Source organism: Crinia signifera, chromosome 8, assembly GCF_055691185.1.
Source record: "Crinia signifera chromosome 8, ASM5569118v1, whole genome shotgun sequence".
NCBI classification, from domain to species: domain Eukaryota; kingdom Metazoa; phylum Chordata; class Amphibia; order Anura; family Myobatrachidae; genus Crinia; species Crinia signifera.
The window spans coordinates 95517654-95543682 of NC_139224.1; the positions used below are offsets into that span (position 1 = coordinate 95517654).

General features: G+C 47.9%; 1 protein-coding gene across 5 annotated transcripts in view; it reads left to right on the forward strand.

Moving 5' to 3' along the window:
- LOC146026277 (complement factor H-like) overlaps window positions 1-26029 on the forward strand; it is a 960333-nt gene that overhangs the window by 67356 nt on the left and 866948 nt on the right. For all 5 annotated transcript variants that reach the window (XR_014454407.1, XR_014454408.1, XR_014454409.1 and 2 more), the window contains one exon: window positions 25121-25300. Coding sequence is in view for 2 of the 5 variants with exons in the window: in XM_083156811.1 (XP_083012937.1) it covers window positions 25121-25300 (180 nt within the window). In the remaining 3 variants the exon portion in view is untranslated. The remainder of the gene's footprint in view (window positions 1-25120; window positions 25301-26029) is intronic.

Below are 26029 nucleotides of genomic sequence, written 5' to 3' on the forward strand. Positions count from 1 at the left end.
CCATGTCTGTCTTTTTAATTGTGTATTAAAACAATAAAAATGAAATAAAAAAAAAAAAATTAAGTAAATGAAAGTAGGATTAAAAAATTAATTCTGATTCAAACTGATAATTGTTTGGATGGTGGTGGGTTGTGAAACAAATTTATAGGTGGAGGGGGGTATGGATATTGTGGGCATAATTGGTGTTTGATACACCTACAGGGGGTCCCCAGTTGATGAGAAATTTTCACTACAGTGTCACCAAAAGGGGGATTTCCAATTGGGGTTCAGGTGGTCTTTTAGGGACCCCTTTACAATCCCATTGGTCTCTTCTCCTGGAACCTACGGTCTCTCTCAGTGTTTGACTATCATTAAGGGAGACCGTAGGCTCAAGGAGAAGAGACCTATGGGATTGTAAAGGGTCCCTAAAAGACCACCTGGACCCCAGTCTGGAATCCCGCTATGGTGACACTGTGACCGTGACACTGTAGTGAAAATCCCATCAATTGAGGACCCCCTGTAGGTGTACCAAACACCAATTATGCCCACAATATCTATACCCCCACCTATAGATTTGTTTCGCAACCCACCCCATCCAAACAATTATCAGTTTGAATCAGAATGTATTTTTTAATCCTACTTTCATTTCTTGATTGTACTTCTATGTACACTTATATTTTTTTCACGATTTATTGAGTAAATTGTACACTTTAACATGGAAAATCTTTTTCTCATTCTTCTTCAACTTCTTACACTCCAAACCTTATCAATGCACCCATTTATGATTGCAATTAGTGTGGCCAATCCCGGGATCGGGATCGGCGGGATCCCGGGATTTGGCCTAAAAAAGTCTGGGATTTCAATCCCGGGATTGGGATTTCGGGATTAGATTGCGCATGCGCAGTCTAATGCCGGGCAGCGTCTGAGCACAAAACTGCCCGGCTGTTCCCGTAACCTGACCCGGCTTGCGGCCTGCGTAGCGTGACAGTAGAGGTCACGCTGCGCAGGCCACACGTCACCAGTGACCGCCTGCCCGCCTACCCGCCTCTTCTCCGCCGCCCGCCAGCATGCCGGCCTGACTCCGCCTGCCCGCCTCCGCCTGCCCGCCTCTTCTCCGACGCCCGCCTGCCTGCCTCCGCCCGCCTGCTGTCTTCTATGGAGGTGCACTTGCCGGGAGGCACCGTGCACCTCCAAACCCACTCCCGGCCGTCCGCCCGCACCCTAATGTAAGTAGATGTGTGGGTCGGCCGGGGTGGGTCCTATGCTAAAAATGTTTTTTTTTTTGGTGGGGATGCCAATCCTGGGATCCCGGGAATCCCGGGATTGAGCATTTTCAATCCCTAATTGCAATGGGTGGATCGGTGGATTGACCGGTGGGTGTAGGGAAGAATTTGGCCCATTGCACCAGTTCCCAGTGGTGTATTGCAGTGGTGCGGGTAGCGTGCATCGCGTCATGACGTCATGTGGCCAGGCCCGCGGACCTGCTCCCACACTCAGGGGCTGCCTCACTGTTTGGTAGAGACACCTGGTGCATGTGCTTTACAGATCTCCATACCTCAGAGACTGCTGCAGGCAGGATAGGTGAGGGGAGCGGCAGTGGCAGGGAGCGGTGAATTTTTTATTAATTATGGTGCGGTAAGTAACGCCCACCCTGGTCTCCACGCACTCAGCGCCTTTACTTACACACCCTAGAAACTGTACCATTGAAAGTATAGAAATGGAGGTGTGGCCACGTCCCTTTCTGATTTTGTACCGATTTCTGACCCTCAGATGTTGGAGGGTATGGCATAGGTGCTAAATCTCAGGAGTGAATGTGGAATTCATCAACACATACAAGTTATCAAATCAGGAGCGTTGTGTTTCAAACAACAACACCACACCTGATTTCATTGCCATCATTGAGTATCAATGCAAACACATTCTAACATTATGGTGGAATCTTTAACAAATTACAATCTTAGGTCTTTGGCACAGCATACTATCATCAATTTTGGAAATAAAGGTTTTCCCGGGCAACGCTGGGCGGGTCAGCTAGTATATAAATATAGTAAAACAATAAAATTCTTTCAATGGTGCTGGAAAAAAGGAGTAGTGGTGAGAATATATGTAGTGCCGTGGGGACACCATAGATGGGGCTGCTGCAGAGTTTAAAATTGAAATAGGGAACCTCACCAACTGCCACTAACAGCCATTCCAACTGACTCACTTGCAGTTGCATACCTGCCAACATTAGTGGCAGTGGATGAGGGATACGTGTGGACCAAAGGCGTTGGACCGAAAACAGGAGGTGTGGTTATGGGGCATGGGCTACGACTATGATTATCCTGGAATGCTACGCCATCGTTTCCCCTGCTGCGGGTGGCATGGCCAGTGGGGCGACCCTCGGCAAGGCGGCGGGGACCCGGGGGGAGCTCCGTTGTTAGGCGACGTGCGCATCTCGTGCGCGCGCTTCCCCTTACAGCGGCTTGCGGGGGATGGTTCCGCCATCCCCTGCAATAGCGAGAGGCGCTCCATCTGTAGAAACAATAAAGGTGACCATACACGATGTGATTCCGCACATCACACATTACAAACCACATAAAGTATGTGCTACATATAATTTTTTTTAACTAGATCTAGTTCAAAATGCACATCACACCAGGGCCATCTTAACAATAGATCGGGCCCCTGCACAAAATAATTTGAGACCCCACCCCCTCCACTCACCTATGTGCAGCAGCGGCGATCTGTGCAGCGGGGGCTGGGAGCTTGATGTAGCACTATTTGCCACCAGACGGGAAGCTCTGCTGATTTTGAAAAGACTGGCCGGATGCTTATTGGCTGAGTGTCCGGCCAGTCTTTTCAAAATCAGCAGCACTTCCCGACTGGCAAATGAGGCTAGTAAGCCACTACAAGCTCTGAGTCACCGCTGCCTGGATGCCGCTGACCGCCGCTGCGCGGATCCCAGCTCCCCACCGCCACTGTCACGGCTAAAGGGCTGGATGGAGTCGTGTGGTGCACAGGAACCGGAGACGGACCAGGAGGAGTAGGATTGAAACGTGCAGGTTTAATAACAGATTTCATAAATGATAAAGTTCACTCAAATACTTCTTTAAGTGACAGTTGGGATAAATTAAATAGAGTCCAGCACAATACTAATAACGGGCAGGGAAATCTGGAAACGTATACTTGGTGAGCCAGAGTACATAGATGAGGATCCGGAAAGAGGTTGATTTGATGACAGAAGAAATGGATCCGGATGACTGAAAGATGATGGAATGAATGAGTTGTATGAAGGAGGGCAGCGGAATGCTGTGCAGGGTAATTCTGGGACACAAGCAGGAACAAGCACTAGGTAGGACGTGCAGCATTGGTGTCAGGAGAAAACTTCCTTGTAGAAAGATGCAGGGAGCAAGGCACCAGAGTCAGGAGAGAAAGAGCCAGGATCCGGGAATCAGCTAGGAGTTGTGAATGACTCCAAAGACTCATTGCACTGACACTGAACAGCCTAGGCAGATCCCCTATATCCCCAGGGGGCGGCTGCCATTGGCTGTCAGCGCAGGATGAGGAGGGAACCTCCACTCTGGGCCAATCTGCCTTCTGCCCTCAACCAAGATGGTGACGCCGGCCTCCCGGCGCCGCTATCTGCAAGGACGCCGCTACCCGACGCTCCCCTGCTGCCATCCCTACCCAGAGCTGCCGCTACCCGCACACCGCAGACCGGGGCCTGCACACGCTAGCCGGCGGCGGGCGCGGATGGGTGAGTACTGTACCTGCCGCGCTCCGTCGCGGCTACGTGTGACAGTACCCCCCTTTTCAGGGTGACCCCAGGGCGCCTATGGGTCTCGTGAGGATTTCTCTGGAGAAATTGCTTTACCAGTTTTGGAGCGTGCAAATCAATGGAATCCACCCAAGAGTTCTCTTCGGGACCAAACCCAACCCATTCCACCAGATACTGGGTACGAGAATTGCGGCAACGAGAGTCTATAATGCGTCTTACCTCGAATTCAGCCCCACTTTCGGAGTTAATCTTGGGCGGTTTGGGAATCTTCTTTTGATAAGAGTTCAACCTTAAAGGCTTGAGGAGGGACACATGGAAGGAATTCGAAATCCTTAGGGAAGGAGGAAGTTGAAGTCTATAAGCGACCGGATTAATGACTTGGATGATAGGGTATGGCCCAATGAACCGGGTAGCCAGCTTCATAGAGGGCAGACGGAGGCGTATATGGCGGGTAGACAGCCATACCCGGTCTCCGACTTTCAATCTGGGCGCTGCCCTTCTTTTCCTGTCTGCCATCCTCTTGTATCGGGCGGAAGATTTAAGAAGAGAGGTGTGGACATCCGACCAGATTTTAGCAAAGCGTTGTAATGAAGTGGTTGCTGCAGGAACTTCGGAAGAGGATAATTCTGAGAAATCCGGAGATCGTGGATGTTTGCCGAATACTGTAAAGAAGGGGGTGGTTCCGGAGGAAGAGTGATAGGAGTTGTTATGCATATATTCTGCCCACGGGAGAAGATCCACCCAGTCATCTTGGGAAGACGAAACAAACAGTCGGATAAAGTCCTCCAAGTCTTGATTCACCCGTTCTGTCTGGCCATTGGTCTGGGGATGAAAGGCAGTGGAAAACTTGAGTTTGACCTGTACCGCGGCACAGAGAGCTCTCCAGAACTTTGCAACGAACTGTACTCCGCGGTCGGATACAATCTCTTTGGGCAGTCCGTGAAGTTTAAAAATGGTTGAGATACATAGCTGAGCCAGTACTGGAGCAGAGGGGAGACCTTTTAGTGGGACAAAATGGACCATTTTAGAGAATCGGTTGACCACTACCCAGATGGCAGTATGACCTTTTGAGGGAGGTAGTTCGCAAATGAAGTCCATTGACAGATGGGTCCATGGTTCTGTAGGAATGGTTAGAGGGCGGAGAGGACCAGCGGGAGTTGTTCTGGGCACCTTATGCTGAGCACATCTTACACAAGAGGCGACGAAGTTGGTTACGTCGTGGTGGATGGTTGGCCACCAATAAGAACATGACAGGAACATCAAGGTCTTTTGTGCTCCTGCGTGCCCTGCGAAGCGGGAAGAATGTGCCCATGACAATATTTTCTTGCGGAGTTCGGGGGGAATGAACGTTTTACCTGGAGGAGGAGATGGCTGTATGGTTACTTGGGCGAAGACCAGCGGATCAAGGATTGGACGAGGAGGTGTCTCTAGGTCAGAGGTCGTCTCAAAGGAGCGGGATAGAGCGTCCGCCTTAGTATTCGTGGTTCCAGGTCGGAATTTAATTTGGAAATCAAAGCGTTCAAAAAACATGGCCCAACAGGCTTGGCGGGCAGTAAGGCACTGAGCCTGTTTAAGAAAGAACAGATTTTTGTGGTCTGAATACACGGTGATCTTATGCCGTGCCCCCTCCAGAAGGTATCGCCACTCCTCTAATGCAGTTTTGACTGTAAGCAACTCCTGTTCCCCGATGGGGTAATTCTTCTCTGCCGGAAGGAATTTTTTGGAGAGGAAGGCACAAGGGTGTAATTCTTGATCTTCACCTTTTTGTGACAAGATGGCCCCGATCCCTTCCGAGGATGCGTCCACCTCGAGAATGAAGGGCCTGTCGAGGTCTGGTTGGAGGAGGATTGGTGCCGTCACGAATGCTCTTTTTAACTGCTGGAAGGCAGAGGATGCTTCTGGCGACCATCGGCTTGGATCAGCTCCTTTGCAAGTAAGAGCAGTGAGGGGAGCAGCGATAGTAGAGAAGTTCCGGATAAATCGCCGGTAATAGTTTGAGAGCCCTAGGAATCTCTGAATTCCTTTGAGTGTTGTGGGGGCTGTCCAGTCTTGGATGGCTCTCACCTTCTCTGGGTCCATCTCTATCCCAGTGGCGGAGAAAATGTGACCCAAGAATGGAATGGACGTGACCTCAGAAACGCACTTCTCCAACTTGCAGAACAGTTGATTTTGGCGAAGACGTCGTAGGACTTCGGACACTGTCTGTCTGTGAAGTTGAAGATTAGGAGAGAAGATGAGTATATCGTCTTGATAGACTACGATGGAGTGGTACAGCAAGTCCCGAAAGATATCATTTACAAACTGTTGGAAGACGGCGGGGGCGTTACAAAGGCCGAAGGGCATCACCAGGTATTCATAGTGGCCGTCGCGCGTATTAAAAGCCGTCTTCCACTCATCACCTGGACGGATCCGGATCAAATTGTAGGCCCCTCGCAGGTCCAATTTAGTAAAGATTACCGCCCCTCTGATCTTGTCGAATAGTTCTGCGATAAGGGGTAAGGGATAGCGGTTTTTATTGGTGATGTCGTTCAGGGCCCTATAGTCGATACATGGCCGAAGACCGCCATCCAACTTTTTCACAAAGAAAAACCCGGCCCCGGCCGGAGAAGTAGATGTTCGAATGAAACCTTTGTTTATGTTCTCTTGAATGTACGAGGACATGGCCTCAGTCTCGGGTAGCGACAGGGGATAGATGCGGCCACGAGGAGGGAATTTCCCGGCCACCAGTTCTATTGGGCAGTCCCAAGGACGGTGAGGAGGCAGGGTGTCGGCACCTCCTTTACTGAAAACATCTGTAAATGAACGATATGGTGCGGGTATAGACAAGGGTGGAGCTGAAGAGGATGAAGGACAGTTACCCTCATGTTGTGGATGGGTCTGATAGACCGGAAGGATCTTAGGAATGCAAGTAGACTGGCAATCTGTTCCCCAGGCCTTGACATCCATATTGGTCCAATCGATGTGTGGGTTATGTTTGGAGAGCCAGGGAAGGCCCAGGACCATTTGGTGTGAGGACTGTGGAAGAATGAAGAATTCGAGGGTCTCTTGATGTAGAGCTCCTATGAGCAGTGTCACCGGGGTAGTCTGATGGGTGATTTGTCCACTACGAATTTGACTCCCATCCACTGCAGTAAGGACCAGCGAGTGATCCAGGGGTTGCACCGGCAGGGCATGTTGGGTGACAAAAGAAGAAGAAAGGAAGTTTCCCGCTGCTCCAGAGTCCAATAGGGCCTGAACTCTTTTTCTCCCTTGGGGACACACAAGGGTAACCGGAATGGTGGAATCAGAAGAAGAGGGAGATGGAAGCAAGACTCCTAATCGGACCTCCCTCGGGGAGATTAGGAGTGGTCGTTTCCCGGCCGCAGCGGGCAGGAAGCCAATAAGTGAGCTGAGGAGCCACAGTACATGCACAGATTCTCTCGCCGTCTTCGGGACTTCTCTTCGAGAGAAAGACGGGAGCGGTTGATTTGCATGGGCTCATCTGTTGACACCGCAGGAGGCGGGGTTGGTTTGGAGGCTGGTGCGACATTGGAAGGGAATCGAGGGCGAAGACGATCAGAGCGATTCCTCTCAAGTTGGCGTTCTTGGAGTCGCAGATCGACCTTGTTACATAATGAAATGAGTTCAGCCAGGGTGGAAGGAGAATCACGAGTTGCTAACTCGTCCTTGATGCGCCCGGCTAGGACGTTCCAGAAGGCAGAAACGAGAGCCTCTTCGTTCCATCTGAGTTCGGAAGCCAGGGTTTGAAATTGTATGACATATTGTCCCACTGGGCGACTGCCCTGACGAATCCTTAGGATCTCCTTGGCTGCGGAGGACACTCTGCCCGGCTCGTTGAAGATGCGACGGAAGAAGGCCACAAATTCTTCATAGTTGTTGAGGATGGGATCCGCACGCTCCCAAAGGGGGGCCCCCCCCTCCAGGGCTGGACCCGCCAGTAGGGACACGATGTAAGCCACCCGAGTCTTGGGAGAGGGGAAATAAGCCCCGCCCCACATTACGGCAAATAGCCGAAATAACTGATCTCCATGGAGGGGGCGGGGCTAAAATGACACGATTGTGCCGTTTTAGCTCCGCCCCCTCCCCTGAGACCCGCGGATTGCGGCATATCAATGCCGCGATCGGGGGGCTCAGTGGGGGTTCCCCTGATTCCGGGAGGGTTTCCCACCGTTCCGGGGGGGCGGGAGGAAGGACCCGATTTGCGGGAGACTCCCGCAAATTCCGGGAGGGTCGGTAACCCTGCATTGAGTATGAATGACACATTGTAACATTATGGTGAAGGCTTTAAACAATTAGGAATAATAGAATATATAGATAGACCACACATCACACACACACAAGTACACATTGTACACGCACACACAGACAGTACACCACATATGCACACATAGCACACAACACACACATATATACGTAGCGCTACTCACACACTTACACATTGGACAGATACACACAACAAAACACACACATAACACACCACATGCTGTACAACACAAACCCATGTACACTACAACACACACCCAAAAACAGTACAACAAACACACAGATCACACACACTTAAGCATTGCCAGGACACGCACAGCACAATACACACACACACACACACACACATATATATATATATATATATATATATATATATATATATATATATATATATATGTAGCGCACCTCACATTTGGCAGATATACATAACACAACACACACACATAACACACCACTCACGGTACAACACACACCCACATTCACTACAACACGCACCCAAAAACAGTACAATACACAGAACACACACACAAACATTGCACAGATACACACTGCACACTACACACACATTTATACATAGCACACCTTACACATTGGGCAGATACACACAACACACACACACATTACATACCTCTAGCAGCACAACACACACCCACCCAAAAACAGTACAACACACAAAACACACACTTAAACACTGCACAGATACACAAAGGCACAACACACACACATACAGATTCTGTATATACATAGCACACCTCACACACTTACGCATTGGACAGATACATACAACACAACACACACAACCACATACACTACAAGACACACACAAAAAATAGTACAACACACACAAACACATACAAAAATAATTTGCCGTTTATTTAACAGTCTGTACTGGCAAATAAAAACTGTACCTAACGTCTCTGCGCTCCCCGGCCAGTTGCACTGAGAAATCTTTGTCCTGGCCAATGCACCCATTAATCAATACAAAGTGGGTACACTGCACTCATCCTGTTAGTCAGTTGGATGTTAGGCACTGCTCTGCCTTAAGGGTTTCCCAGACTCTTTTGGTTCATAGATAATGTTTGGTCGATGGGCATGAGCGCTGCATGTATTTGTTTGAATGTTATGAGTGTAAGAAGTCTTATACAATAAGACTGAGATGAAGATTTGTCATGTTATAGTGTACAATTTACTCAATAAATTGTGAAATAAATATGTGTACATAGAAGTAAAATTAAGAAATGAAGGGGCGTGGCCACGGCTGAGGGAGAGTGAGGACGTGTGAGGCAGAGCTCTCTCCCGACACCATCCGTATGTAACATAGGGGAAGTGTTTGAACCTGCTACCCGGCATCCTTCTGCTGTTTTCCCGCCACTGACGTGGTGACTGAGCGCTGAGTTTACCCGGCGCACTGTGCGACGCTGCAGCCATCTCCCTGAACACAGCACGCTGCCTCTCTCCGTTCCCTGTGGCGCCAAAGTACCTCACGCCTAACACCTGCGGATGTGCAGGTGAGCACGGGCTCCAGGACCAGAGCGGGCTAGTTGGCAGACCGCGGCTTAAGCAGCCGGAGCAGGGGAGTGAAGTGGAACCCGCGGGCGCATCTGACGGCTTCCTTTGCCGCACACAGCACGCCAGCACGCCACCATCTGCACCCATCATCCTGTACACAGCCTCCTACCCTTCTCTGATATCGGGGGCGCCAAAGGGCTGTACGCCCAACACCTGCAACTCCCAGGCGAGCAAGGGCTCCAGGACTGGAGCAGGCAAGTCGGAGGGTCGCGGTATATACAGCCGGAGAAAGGGCGAGTGAGTTCGACCTCGTGGGCGCACCTGACGGCTTCCCTTGCCGAGTACAGCATGCCAGTGCACTAGCATCCGCGGTTACGTGTAAACAACGGGACGTTACAGCAGTGCAGGTACGGTGGTTGGCACAACGGGGCACATCACGCAGCTTTGGTGGACTAACAGTGCAAGCAATTCTGGGTGAGTTGGACAAAGCTTGAATTCCTCTGGTTGCATTATAATACAGACACTATTCAGATTGGCATATTGTGACCAGTGGTGGAGGAAGGGGGCAACTGCCAAGTGCAAAGCATAACTGTAACCCCAAAGATTCAAGCGCCGTACATATTATTACCTACCTAGCGGGGACAATTGAATGACTGTGTGTACCTAGCGGTTAGACCCACTCGCTTTTTGATATTACAATCACCCTGTCTTGGCAAAGATAACAGCACCATTCCCCTTCTCTAAATATGGGGAAAACTGGTACAGCAGCCGCAGCCCGCTTGGAGAAATATGCTAGAACCCAGGTTGGTAATACCTCGCAAACTTCAATCTCCACTCCTCAAACTACCCCTTTAAAAGAAAAAAGCCCCGCTGCCCCACCAGATGCCACCCTGCAACAGATCTTGGACGCTATTAACAACAGTGAGATGCGCCTAGGGGAAAAAATAAATAGTGTGCAGGCTGATGTAATCCAGATTAAAGATGATTTAAAGGAAGTTAAAAACAGGCTGAGCGAGGCAGAGAGCCGCATCTCGGCGGTGGAAGACTCCAATGTAAAAATGCAGCACTCTATGGCCGACATGGCCTCACAGATTCGTGAAATCAAGTATAAATTGTCAGATGTTGAAGGCAGATTACGCCGAAACAATATTAGACTTGTGGGGCTCCCTGAAAGAGCAGAAGGGGCTGACGTTTCAAAGTTCGTGGAGCAATTAATAAGTAATAACCACGATATGGCCTCGTTCACGAAACAATTTGCGGTCGAAAGGGCCCATAGAGTGCCTGCAAAGCCTCCTCAACCAGGTGCACCACCCCGTACACTTATTTTTAAATTATTGAACTACCGGGACAGAAATACCCTGCTGCGTCTGACCCGTATAAAAGGCTCGCTGGAACATGAAGGGGTTAAAATCTCAGCATTTCTCGATTTTTCACTCGACGTCCAGAAGAGTAGAATCCAGTTCGCAGATGTTAAAAAACGCCTTAGGGAATTGGATATAAAGTACTCTATCCAATTTCCCGCAAAACTGAAGGTTATGGTAGATGGGGAATCACATTTTTTTCAGACACCGAGAGAAGCAGGAATATGGCTGGACAAAAAGGTTCCAGCAAGACACCAACTTGCTCCTTAAGTAAAGGACTTCCCCAGGGCCTTTTTTTTTTCTTCTTATAAAAGTCGGGGGAGAGGGAAAGGACAACTGCCTTATTATGTTTCCGTGGTTTAGGGTTCAATAGCCCCCTGTTGGGTGCCAATCATTTTGTAGTAATAGTTTTTTGTGTAGGAAGGATTTATTAAATATGCCTATGGTGGGGGGGGGCATATAGGGTGGGGGGAGGAGGGTAAATGTTATTGTCTTTATGTAGTATTGTTTAAAAGGATGGTGAAGTATCATGGTAATTTTGATAACGCAGTGGATCCCGCTGGTGACAATGAAGGGAACATGATGTGCATTAATAGAGCTAGCCCGGTGAATAATTGGCCTATTTGTTTATATATTAAAGTGTAAGGATTAGATGGTCTGTATTTTAGCATGGAACACCAGAGGAATGAATGACAAAATAAAGCGATCCCTTGTCATGCATCAGGTGCGACAAAGCAAGGCAGATATAATGGGGGAAATTTACTAAAGAAAATTTGTAAAAAATAGGTGTATTTGTATCCAAAAATACACTTATTTTTGACATCTACTATCCCGAAAATACGGCAATTCGTATTCGTATTGATGTGCTATCAATACGAATACGAATTGCCGTATTTTCGGGATAGTAAATGTCAAAAATAAGTGTATTTCTGGATACAAATACACCTATTTTTTACAAATTTCCTTTAGTAAATTTCCCCCAATATGTCTATCTGAGACTCACCTTACAAGGCCAAATCTACAGGCTCTTAACAGGCCATGGGTAAACCAGGCATATCATGCTCCCTTCACGACACACGCAAGGGGCATCTCGGTATTGTTTAAAAAAACAGTAGCATTTAAATGCAATAGAGTAAAGATAGACCCAGGCGGTCGTTATATTTTTCTTGACGGTATAATTAATGTAAAACATATACAATTGCTGGCTATCTACATACCACCCCCTTTTGTGTTTGATGTGCTAGTTGCAGCTGCCGATTTTGTCACAACCACTCCTGATGTGCCAGTAGTCTGTATTGGAGATTTTAACAATGTGTTGAATCCCAATATGGACAGATGGAAAAGAACTCAACTGGGCGGCAAGGTTGACAGCTGCTCTAGAAGTTTTAGTAATTTTGTTGAAGATCTAGGGTGGACTGATCCATGGAGAGTAGCAAATCCAGAACTAAGACAATATTCATGCTTTTCCACTTCCTACACAGCATTCTCAAGAATAGACCTGGCCTTGGTATCCAAAGACCTATTGCCATCTATAGTCAGCATAAGCTACAAAACAAGAGGCATCTCAGATCACTCCCCACTAATGTTAGAGCTAGACGACTCCACAGTAAAGAGCTGTGTTTTTTGGAAATTTAATGCTACCTGGCTAAATAATACAGAAGCCATGACCGGGCTAATCGAGCAATGGGATGAATTTTGGGCTATTAATAAAGGTTCAGCGTCAGATATGATTATCTGGGATACTTTCAAAGCTTATCTACGAGGCACTCTCAAAAAAAAAAACAGGGGAGATCAAAAGAGCGAAGAGACAGAAAATATTGGATCTTGAAAATGCTTGTAATATCTGCGAGGCCAGCTACTTAACAGATGGTACCCCCGCAGCTAAAAAAGCATGGGACCAGGCCAGAGAGAAATGGCTTGACTTCATAAAATCTGAAGATATAAAATATACAAAAATTAATACCCAGAGGTTCTATGCCTTTTCTGACAAAGTGGGCAGTTATCTGGCCTATCTGGCACGTGTAGAAAAACCCTCAAATAATATCTACAGAGTGTTAGACAGTAGGGGTATTATGCAACACAAAACTGAGGATATTGGTATGGTATTTAAAGATTTTTTTGAAACTTTATATTCATCTAGGAATCAGTTTAAGCCCCTGCAAATACAGAATTTTTTGAGTAATATTGAAATGCCCACTCTACATCCAGATGATAAAGATGTCCTGGAAGCCCAAATAACGTTGGAAGAAATAACATATGCTATAAGGTCATTACCAGGCGGCAAGGCCCCCGGTTTAGAAGGCATACCCATAGACGTCTATAAAAAATATGTCGATTTTTTTGCCCCGCTGTTGATGGATTTCTTTGCGTCCTGTTTTGAAAAAGGGGAGTGCCCCTGTTCCATGATGGAAGCCAAAATAATACTTTTGCTGAAGCAGGGGAAAGATCCAACTGACCCCGAGGCATACAGGCCAATTTCACTGATCCCAGCAGAGGCAAAGATACTGGCTAAGATTCTAGTGACTAGGCTGAATGAACACCTGGAGAAAATCATACACTCTAATCAAACAGGGTTCCTGCCAGGCAAATCCACATCGTTAAATATAAGAAAGGTATTTAGGCACCTCCAAATTTCGCAAAATATCACAAGTAAATCAGCAATAATGTCTTTAGATGCCGCCAAGGCATTCGACGCAGCCGAGTGGGAATATCTATGGGCGGTTATGAAGGCACTTGGCATTGGGGGAAATTTTGTTAGGTGGATTCAAATTTTATGCAACAACCCAACAGCTAGGGTGTCAATAAATGGCTGGACGTCCGCTGCCTTCTCCCTCCAGCGCGGGACGAGGCAGGGATGCCCATTATCACCAAGCCTGTTTTCCTTGGCTATTGAGCCACTTGCTTGTGCTATAAGATCTAGCCCTGACATTGTAGGATTTGCAGCGGGTAAATGCGTGGATGTAGTGGCATTGTATGCCGACGACCTATTAATCTTTATGCAGGACTACACAGTTTCAGCCGTCAAAGTACTAAACCTAATTGAATCACATGGTAGATATTCGGGGTTTAGCATAAATGTAAACAAATCCAGTATAATGGCTACGAAACAGTTTATACCCAATGAACCATATGTGGATTTGCCTGTCAGATGGACAGACTCCTTTAAATATCTGGGGATCTGGATATCAAGAAACCCATACGATTACTGCCAGTTGAATGTACAACCATTGTTGAACTTTATTACAGTAAAATTCAAATCATGGAGCAAATTGTTGCTCACTGTCACTGGCCGGATTAACTTGATCAAGATGATTATCTTACCCAAGGTTTTATATACTATTCAGCAGTCACCAGTGTACTTGCTGATGTCCTTGTTCAAAAAATTAAACTCCCAGTTGTCGTCATTTATATGGAACAACAATAGAGTCAAAATCCAAATGAACACCCTGGTGAGGAAAAAGACACAAGGTGGGCTCTCTCTCCCCAACTTCAGATGGTATTATTTAGCAGGACAACTGCTGCACATTAAAGACTGGATTACTACAGAGTATGATAACAGCTTAGTTAAAATCCTTATGTCACAAGGGAACGATAGATGTACTCCACTCCAGTACTTACTGAAGGGGAGAGTCACTAAAAAAGACCCTCCCTTAGTGGCGCAGGCGGTCAAGATATGGCGGGAAGCCAATAGTCTAATTGGCTTTTCCGATACTGAGATTGATCATCCATTATCAGACTATGGGAAATTTGGGGAGCTGATAACCCTTCAGCCTGATACTGTTTGGGGTACATACGGGGTGGTAGCGATTAATCAATTTTATGAACATGGAGTTTTAAAATCATATACAAACCTGGCAGTAGAGTTTTCACTCCCCAAATCGTTTTTCTTTAGGTTCTTACAGTTGAGATGTGCATTGGAAGCCCAATTTAAAAATAGCATACCAAATTTTTCTATATCCCCAGTAAAAAGAGAGTTGTTGAAAGAGGGTAAAAAAAAAATTGTAGCAAGGTTATACAATATGATTTCAGATACACACAGCACCGGTGGAATGGAATCATTAGCCGAAAAATGGGAAGAGGATGTAGGCGTTTTTCTGCGTGGTGAATGGGAGATGGCACTGGCCTCTGTGCAATGTGCAACCAATTCTGTAAGAGTACAACAGATACAGATGTATGTTCTGCACAGATCGTATATGTCTACGACCAGGCTGGTAAAGATGAGAGCCAGGGCATCCCTCTTATGTCCAAAATGTAAGAGGGCACTGGGCTCATTTTGGCATTTACTATGGGAATGCGATGTGGTAAAAGAATTTTGGAGGGAAGTGCTACAAATGTTGGTAAATACGGGTATTCCTGTAACCACCTTGAATCCCAAAAGTTGTATCTTGTCTATCTGTGCAGATAACGTTTTGAATAAATATGACAGGCTGTATATATATATAATATGTGTGCACTGGCCAAGATGATGATAGCAAGAACCTGGCTATCTAAGGATGGCCCCGACCCCACTGCATGGATGGCACTAGTCAACTACACGTGTACACAAGAAAGATATATTTATTTAGGTAGAAAAAAGTTAAGCACATATTTCAATATATGGCACAGATGGTTAGAATCTATTTATGTAAAAAGTGTAACACATTAGTAAATAAAGTTAAATAAGTCACAATATTTGGAGGACTTAGAGTCCCCCTCTTCCTTTCCTCACCTCCTTTTTTTCTCTTTTTTTTTTTTTTAGCATTATCATCTCTCACAAACTATAGGGTATGCACATAAGTTAAATATATTTAAAGAGTTAAAAAACCAAATAAGTAGCTGTGCCATGTAGCCAAAAACAAGCAAATAGGTCAAGATGTATCATATAACAAGTCAATATGACCATAGCATCATATACACGCCTGCCATAAAAAGATAAAACAGCATTAATAGAAAATTAGTAGCCAGTGTTGATATGATAGTTGTTCCATGGCGTTATCGATAGATAATAACGGATATGCCCAGGCCTTGTCACTTCGACGTCCACTAGAAAAAGGATGAGGATAAAAACTGATATACTACATTGTCCTTTTTTTTTTATTATTTTTTTTTTGGGTCTTGTATTGTATTGTATTGTATTGTGTTGTATCTAGTACTGTTATTGTGTGTGAGCAATCAGCCGTACAACAACAGCTAATGTAATACCATTATGTACCTCTTGTGAGTTGATGTTCCCATGTCTGTCTTTTTAATTGTGTATTAAAACAATAAAAATGAAATAAAAAAAAAAAAATTAAGTAAATGAAAGTAGGATTAAAAAATTAATTCTGATTCAAACTGATAATTGTTTGGATGGTGGTGGGTTGTGAAACAAATTTATAGGTGGAGGGGGGTATGGATATTGTGGGCATAATTGGTGTTTGATACACCTACAGGGGGTCCCCAGTTGATGAGAAATTTTCACTACAGTGTCACCAAAAGGGGGATTTCCAATTGGGGTTCAGGTGGTCTTTTAGGGACCCCTTTACAATCCCATTGGTCTCTTCTCCTGGAACCTACGGTCTCTCTCAGTGTTTGACTATCATTAAGGGAGACCGTAGGCTCAAGGAGAAGAGACCTATGGGATTGTAAAGGGTCCCTAAAAGACCACCTGGACCCCAGTCTGGAATCCCGCTATGGTGACACTGTGACCGTGACACTGTAGTGAAAATCCCATCAATTGAGGACCCCCTGTAGGTGTACCAAACACCAATTATGCCCACAATATCTATACCCCCACCTATAGATTTGTTTCGCAACCCACCCCATCCAAACAATTATCAGTTTGAATCAGAATGTATTTTTTAATCCTACTTTCATTTCTTGATTGTACTTCTATGTACACTTATATTTTTTTCACGATTTATTGAGTAAATTGTACACTTTAACATGGAAAATCTTTTTCTCATTCTTCTTCAACTTCTTACACTCCAAACCTTATCAATGCACCCATTTATGATTGCAATTAGTGTGGCCAATCCCGGGATCGGGATCGGCGGGATCCCGGGATTTGGCCTAAAAAAGTCTGGGATTTCAATCCCGGGATTGGGATTTCGGGATTAGATTGCGCATGCGCAGTCTAATGCCGGGCAGCGTCTGAGCACAAAACTGCCCGGCTGTTCCCGTAACCTGACCCGGCTTGCGGCCTGCGTAGCGTGACAGTAGAGGTCACGCTGCGCAGGCCACACGTCACCAGTGACCGCCTGCCCGCCTACCCGCCTCTTCTCCGCCGCCCGCCAGCATGCCGGCCTGACTCCGCCTGCCCGCCTCCGCCTGCCCGCCTCTTCTCCGACGCCCGCCTGCCTGCCTCCGCCCGCCTGCTGTCTTCTATGGAGGTGCACTTGCCGGGAGGCACCGTGCACCTCCAAACCCACTCCCGGCCGTCCGCCCGCACCCTAATGTAAGTAGATGTGTGGGTCGGCCGGGGTGGGTCCTATGCTAAAAATGTTTTTTTTTTTGGTGGGGATGCCAATCCCGGGATCCCGGGAATCCCGGGATTGAGCATTTTCAATCCCTAATTGCAATGGGTGGATCGGTGGATTGACCGGTGGGTGTAGGGAAGAATTTGGCCCATTGCACCAGTTCCCAGTGGTGTATTGCAGTGGTGCGGGTAGCGTGCATCGCGTCATGACGTCATGTGGCCAGGCCCGCGGACCTGCTCCCACACTCAGGGGCTGCCTCACTGTTTGGTAGAGACACCTGGTGCATGTGCTTTACAGATCTCCATACCTCAGAGACTGCTGCAGGCAGGATAGGTGAGGGGAGCGGCAGTGGCAGGGAGCGGTGAATTTTTTATTAATTATGGTGCGGTAAGTAACGCCCACCCTGGTCTCCACGCACTCAGCGCCTTTACTTACACACCCTAGAAACTGTACCATTGAAAGTATAGAAATGGAGGTGTGGCCACGTCCCTTTCTGATTTTGTACCGATTTCTGACCCTCAGATGTTGGAGGGTATGGCATAGGTGCTAAATCTCAGGAGTGAATGTGGAATTCATCAACACATACAAGTTATCAAATCAGGAGCGTTGTGTTTCAAACAACAACACCACACCTGATTTCATTGCCATCATTGAGTATCAATGCAAACACATTCTAACATTATGGTGGAATCTTTAACAAATTACAATCTTAGGTCTTTGGCACAGCATACTATCATCAATTTTGGAAATAAAGGTTTTCCCGGGCAACGCTGGGCGGGTCAGCTAGTATATAAATATAGTAAAACAATAAAATTCTTTCAATGGTGCTGGAAAAAAGGAGTAGTGGTGAGAATATATGTAGTGCCGTGGGGACACCATAGATGGGGCTGCTGCAGAGTTTAAAATTGAAATAGGGAACCTCACCAACTGCCACTAACAGCCATTCCAACTGACTCACTTGCAGTTGCATACCTGCCAACATTAGTGGCAGTGGATGAGGGATACGTGTGGACCAAAGGCGTTGGACCGAAAACAGGAGGTGTGGTTATGGGGCATGGGCTACGACTATGATTATCCTGGAATGCTACGCCATCGTTTCCCCTGCTGCGGGTGGCATGGCCAGTGGGGCGACCCTCGGCAAGGCGGCGGGGACCCGGGGGGAGCTCCGTTGTTAGGCGACGTGCGCATCTCGTGCGCGCGCTTCCCCTTACAGCGGCTTGCGGGGGATGGTTCCGCCATCCCCTGCAATAGCGAGAGGCGCTCCATCTGTAGAAACAATAAAGGTGACCATACACGATGTGATTCCGCACATCACACATTACAAACCACATAAAGTATGTGCTACATATAATTTTTTTTAACTAGATCTAGTTCAAAATGCACATCACACCAGGGCCATCTTAACAATAGATCGGGCCCCTGCACAAAATAATTTGAGACCCCACCCCCTCCACTCACCTATGTGCAGCAGCGGCGATCTGTGCAGCGGGGGCTGGGAGCTTGATGTAGCACTATTTGCCACCAGACGGGAAGCTCTGCTGATTTTGAAAAGACTGGCCGGATGCTTATTGGCTGAGTGTCCGGCCAGTCTTTTCAAAATCAGCAGCACTTCCCGACTGGCAAATGAGGCTAGTAAGCCACTACAAGCTCTGAGTCACCGCTGCCTGGATGCCGCTGACCGCCGCTGCGCGGATCCCAGCTCCCCACCGCCACTGTCACGGCTAAAGGGCTGGATGGAGTCGTGTGGTGCACAGGAACCGGAGACGGACCAGGAGGAGTAGGATTGAAACGTGCAGGTTTAATAACAGATTTCATAAATGATAAAGTTCACTCAAATACTTCTTTAAGTGACAGTTGGGATAAATTAAATAGAGTCCAGCACAATACTAATAACGGGCAGGGAAATCTGGAAACGTATACTTGGTGAGCCAGAGTACATAGATGAGGATCCGGAAAGAGGTTGATTTGATGACAGAAGAAATGGATCCGGATGACTGAAAGATGATGGAATGAATGAGTTGTATGAAGGAGGGCAGCGGAATGCTGTGCAGGGTAATTCTGGGACACAAGCAGGAACAAGCACTAGGTAGGACGTGCAGCATTGGTGTCAGGAGAAAACTTCCTTGTAGAAAGATGCAGGGAGCAAGGCACCAGAGTCAGGAGAGAAAGAGCCAGGATCCGGGAATCAGCTAGGAGTTGTGAATGACTCCAAAGACTCATTGCACTGACACTGAACAGCCTAGGCAGATCCCCTATATCCCCAGGGGGCGGCTGCCATTGGCTGTCAGCGCAGGATGAGGAGGGAACCTCCACTCTGGGCCAATCTGCCTTCTGCCCTCAACCAAGATGGTGACGCCGGCCTCCCGGCGCCGCTATCTGCAAGGACGCCGCTACCCGACGCTCCCCTGCTGCCATCCCTACCCAGAGCTGCCGCTACCCGCACACCGCAGACCGGGGCCTGCACACGCTAGCCGGCGGCGGGCGCGGATGGGTGAGTACTGTACCTGCCGCGCTCCGTCGCGGCTACGTGTGACAGTACCCCCCTTTTCAGGGTGACCCCAGGGCGCCTATGGGTCTCGTGAGGATTTCTCTGGAGAAATTGCTTTACCAGTTTTGGAGCGTGCAAATCAATGGAATCCACCCAAGAGTTCTCTTCGGGACCAAACCCAACCCATTCCACCAGATACTGGGTACGAGAATTGCGGCAACGAGAGTCTATAATGCGTCTTACCTCGAATTCAGCCCCACTTTCGGAGTTAATCTTGGGCGGTTTGGGAATCTTCTTTTGATAAGAGTTCAACCTTAAAGGCTTGAGGAGGGACACATGGAAGGAATTCGAAATCCTTAGGGAAGGAGGAAGTTGAAGTCTATAAGCGACCGGATTAATGACTTGGATGATAGGGTATGGCCCAATGAACCGGGTAGCCAGCTTCATAGAGGGCAGACGGAGGCGTATATGGCGGGTAGACAGCCATACCCGGTCTCCGACTTTCAATCTGGGCGCTGCCCTTCTTTTCCTGTCTGCCATCCTCTTGTATCGGGCGGAAGATTTAAGAAGAGAGGTGTGGACATCCGACCAGATTTTAGCAAAGCGTTGTAATGAAGTGGTTGCTGCAGGAACTTCGGAAGAGGATAATTCTGAGAAATCCGGAGATCGTGGATGTTTGCCGAATACTGTAAAGAAGGGGGTGGTTCCGGAGGAAGAGTGATAGGAGTTGTTATGCATATATTCTGCCCACGGGAGAAGATCCACCCAGTCATCTTGGGAAGACGAAACAAACAGTCGGATAAAGTCCTCCAAGTCTTGATTCACCCGTTCTGTCTGGCCATTGGTCTGGGGATGAAAGGCAGTGGAAAACTTGAGTTTGACCTGTACCGCGGCACAGAGAGCTCTCCAGAACTTTGCAACGAACTGTACTCCGCGGTCGGATACAATCTCTTTGGGCAGTCCGTGAAGTTTAAAAATGGTTGAGATACATAGCTGAGCCAGTACTGGAGCAGAGGGGAGACCTTTTAGTGGGACAAAATGGACCATTTTAGAGAATCGGTTGACCACTACCCAGATGGCAGTATGACCTTTTGAGGGAGGTAGTTCGCAAATGAAGTCCATTGACAGATGGGTCCATGGTTCTGTAGGAATGGTTAGAGGGCGGAGAGGACCAGCGGGAGTTGTTCTGGGCACCTTATGCTGAGCACATCTTACACAAGAGGCGACGAAGTTGGTTACGTCGTGGTGGATGGTTGGCCACCAATAAGAACATGACAGGAACATCAAGGTCTTTTGTGCTCCTGCGTGCCCTGCGAAGCGGGAAGAATGTGCCCATGACAATATTTTCTTGCGGAGTTCGGGGGGAACGAACGTTTTACCTGGAGGAGGAGATGGCTGTACGGTTACTTGGGCGAAGACCAGCGGATCAAGGATTGGACGAGGAGGTGTCTCTAGGTCAGAGGTCGTCTCAAAGGAGCGGGATAGAGCGTCCGCCTTAGTATTCGTGGTTCCAGGTCGGAATTTAATTTGGAAATCAAAGCGTTCAAAAAACATGGCCCAACAGGCTTGGCGGGCAGTAAGGCACTGAGCCTGTTTAAGAAAGAACAGATTTTTGTGGTCTGAATACACGGTGATCTTATGCCGTGCCCCCTCCAGAAGGTATCGCCACTCCTCTAATGCAGTTTTGACTGTAAGCAACTCCTGTTCCCCGATGGGGTAATTCTTCTCTGCCGGAAGGAATTTTTTGGAGAGGAAGGCACAAGGGTGTAATTCTTGATCTTCACCTTTTTGTGACAAGATGGCCCCGATCCCTTCCGAGGATGCGTCCACCTCGAGAATGAAGGGCCTGTCGAGGTCTGGTTGGAGGAGGATTGGTGCCGTCACGAATGCTCTTTTTAACTGCTGGAAGGCAGAGGATGCTTCTGGCGACCATCGGCTTGGATCAGCTCCTTTGCAAGTAAGAGCAGTGAGGGGAGCAGCGATAGTAGAGAAGTTCCGGATAAATCGCCGGTAATAGTTTGAGAGCCCTAGGAATCTCTGAATTCCTTTGAGTGTTGTGGGGGCTGTCCAGTCTTGGATGGCTCTCACCTTCTCTGGGTCCATCTCTATCCCAGTGGCGGAGAAAATGTGACCCAAGAATGGAATGGACGTGACCTCAGAAACGCACTTCTCCAACTTGCAGAACAGTTGATTTTGGCGAAGACGTCGTAGGACTTCGGACACTGTCTGTCTGTGAAGTTGAAGATTAGGAGAGAAGATGAGTATATCGTCTTGATAGACTACGATGGAGTGGTACAGCAAGTCCCGAAAGATATCATTTACAAACTGTTGGAAGACGGCGGGGGCGTTACAAAGGCCGAAGGGCATCACCAGGTATTCATAGTGGCCGTCGCGCGTATTAAAAGCCGTCTTCCACTCATCACCTGGACGGATCCGGATCAAATTGTAGGCCCCTCGCAGGTCCAATTTAGTAAAGATTACCGCCCCTCTGATCTTGTCGAATAGTTCTGCGATAAGGGGTAAGGGATAGCGGTTTTTAATGGTGATGTCGTTCAGGGCCCTATAGTCGATACATGGCCGAAGACCGCCATCCAACTTTTTCACAAAGAAAAACCCGGCCCCGGCCGGAGAAGTAGATGTTCGAATGAAACCTTTGTTTATGTTCTCTTGAATGTACGAGGACATGGCCTCAGTCTCGGGTAGCGACAGGGGATAGATGCGGCCACGAGGAGGGAATTTCCCGGCCACCAGTTCTATTGGGCAGTCCCAAGGACGGTGAGGAGGCAGGGTGTCGGCACCTCCTTTACTGAAGACATCTGTAAATGAACGATATGGTGCGGGTATAGACAAGGGTGGAGCTGAAGAGGATGAAGGACAGTTACCCTCATGTTGTGGATGGGTCTGATAGACCGGAAGGATCTTAGGAATGCAAGTAGACTGGCAATCTGTTCCCCAGGCCTTGACATCCATATTGGTCCAATCGATGTGTGGGTTATGTTTGGAGAGCCAGGGAAGGCCCAGGACCATTTGGTGTGAGGACTGTGGAAGAATGAAGAATTCGAGGGTCTCTTGATGTAGAGCTCCTATGAGCAGTGTCACCGGGGTAGTCTGATGGGTGATTTGTCCACTACGAATTTGACTCCCATCCACTGCAGTAAGGACCAGCGAGTGATCCAGGGGTTGCACCGGCAGGGCATGTTGGGTGACAAAAGAAGAAGAAAGGAAGTTTCCCGCTGCTCCAGAGTCCAATAGGGCCTGAACTCTTTTTCTCCCTTGGGGACACACAAGGGTAACCGGAATGGTGGAATCAGAAGAAGAGGGAGATGGAAGCAAGACTCCTAATCGGACCTCCCTCGGGGAGATTAGGAGTGGTCGTTTCCCGGCCGCAGCGGGCAGGAAGCCAATAAGTGAGCTGAGGAGCCACAGTACATGCACAGATTCTCTCGCCGTCTTCGGGACTTCTCTTCGAGAGAAAGACGGGAGCGGTTGATTTGCATGGGCTCATCTGTTGACACCGCAGGAGGCGGGGTTGGTTTGGAGGCTGGTGCGACATTGGAAGGGAATCGAGGGCGAAGACGATCAGAGCGATTCCTCTCAAGTTGGCGTTCTTGGAGTCGCAGATCGACCTTGTTACATAATGAAATGAGTTCAGCCAGGGTGGAAGGAGAATCACGAGTTGCTAACTCGTCCTTGATGCGCCCGGCTAGGACGTTCCAGAAGGCAGAAACGAGAGCCTCTTCGTTCCATCTGAGTTCGGAAGCCAGGGTTTGAAATTGTATGACATATTGTCCCACTGGGCGACTGCCCTGACGAATCCTTAGGATCTCCTTGGCTGCGGAGGACACTCTGCCCGGCTCGTTGAAGATGCGACGGAAGAAGGCCACAAATTCTTCATAGTTGTTGAGGATGGGATCCGCACGCTCCCAAAGGGGGGCCCCCCCCTCCAGGGCTGGACCCGCCAGTAGGGACACGATGTAAGCCACCCGAGTCTTGGGAGAGGGGAAATTGGAAGGCTGGAGGGTAAAATGGACGTCACATTGATTCAGGAATCCTCGACACCCTCTCGGGGACCCGTCATATTTACTGGGGGTTGACAGGTGTAGATGGTGAGGAGCAGCTGGCCCAGGGGGAGCAGCAGAGGCCGCAGATCCGGAGGTTGGTGCTGCCGAAACTGAGGGAGCCGCCTGAGGTGGTGACAAGGTCTGGAGAAATTGAGCCACTTGACGCTGGGTAGCCTCTACTTGTTCCAAGCGAGCCATGATGCCTTGAAGAACATCCGTCATGGAGGCCTGTGCTTCACCCGATTCCATCGGGTCAGTGCAAACTGTCACATTTAAAGGGCTGGATGGAGTCGTGTGGTGCACAGGAACCGGAGACGGACCAGGAGGAGTAGGATTGAAACGTGCAGGTTTAATAACAGATTTCATAAATGATAAAGTTCACTCAAATACTTCTTTAAGTGACAGTTGGGATAAATTAAATAGAGTCCAGCACAATACTAATAACGGGCAGGGAAATCTGGAAACGTATACTTGATGAGACAGAGTACATAGATGAGGATCCGGAAAGAGGTTGATTTGATGACAGAAGAAATGGATCCGGATGACTGAAAGATGATGGAATGAATGAGTTGTATGAAGGAGGGCAGCGGAATGCTGTGCAGGGTAATTCTGGGACACAAGCAGGAACAAGCACTAGGTAGGACGTGCAGCATTGGTGTCAGGAGAAAACTTCCTTGTAGAAAGATGAAGGGAGCAAGGCACCAGAGTCAGGAGAGAAAGAGCCAGGATCCGTGAATCAGCTAGGAGTTGTGAATGACTCCAAAGACTCATGGCACTGACACTGAACAGCCAAGGCAGATCCCCTATATCCCCAGGGGGCGGCTGCCATTGGCTGTCAGCGCAGGATGAGGAGGGAACCTCCACTCTGGGCCAATCTGCCTTCTGCCCTCAACCAAGATGGCGATGCCGGCCTCCCGGGGCCGCTATCTGCAAGGACGCCGCTACCCGACGCTCCCCTGCTGCCATCCCTTCCCAGAGCTGCCGCTACCCGCACACCGCAGACCGGGGCCTGCACACGCTAGCCGGCGGCGGGCACGGACGGGTGAGTACTGTACCCGCCGCGCTCCGTCGCGGCTACATGTGACAGCCACCCTCCAGGGCAAAGCCGTCTTCCACTTTGGGGTGGAACCCTTGAATCCTTGGGCCCCGTGGCAACTGCCGATAAGGCCCAATGGGAAAGATGGCACTGCATCACACTGCGTATAGGCACCTTAACATAAACATTTATATAATATGTTTTCTCTTCTTTATACTTTCAGATACTTCTTGTGGACATGCACCAAATGTAGACAATGCTATTTTGTTAAACAAGAAAGACAAATATGGATCTGGTGAAAGTGCATTATATGAATGTATATCTGGTTATACTCTGGGACAATCTATGAAGCCTGAAGCACTTTGCAGTGATGGAGAATGGAATGATATACCTGTGTGCAGAGGTAAGCCAATCTCAGTAATTTCTGACAAGTTTATCTGGTTTAATTTTACTGTATATATTGTTAACTGACGTGTATAGTCTAATTAAAACTCATTGTTCCATGGACTATATTATACTCTTAAGACTTCCTATAAAATGGAAAGAATAATGTAAGATTAAGCTGAAATGTCCATGTGCATGCAAATTCTGTAGGATAACATTCTGAATTAGTTTCCTGATACCTATACCCAGTGCTATTTTTGTAGGAAAATAGGTTCAGGAACTGTGGGCGGGGCAGAAGTGGGTGGTGATGTGGGTGGAGCTACCAAAGGGGGCGGGTCATCAATTGGTGCATAAACTTTTTTTTAACACATAGTGCCATATATACACAATGCCCCCAACAGTGCCATATATACACATAATGCCACCAGTAATGCCATATATACCCACCAGCAGTGCTAGTTACACAATGTCCCCCAGCAGTGCCAAATAAACAATGCCCCCAGCCAGTGGTACATGTCTAAAAAAAGTAATTAGTGGCACTGTGTGCACGCACCAAAGGCGTGCGCTAAAAAAATGCGTGTGGCTACATGGGGCATGGCCAGTGAAAATGGAGGCATGATACACATATTGGAAGTGATTGAAAACTACCACAAAGTACAATTACACAATATTTGTGATATTCACTTATTTAATAAAAAAGGCATATTAAAATACAATTCATGAACACTCAAATATACATACAAGACAG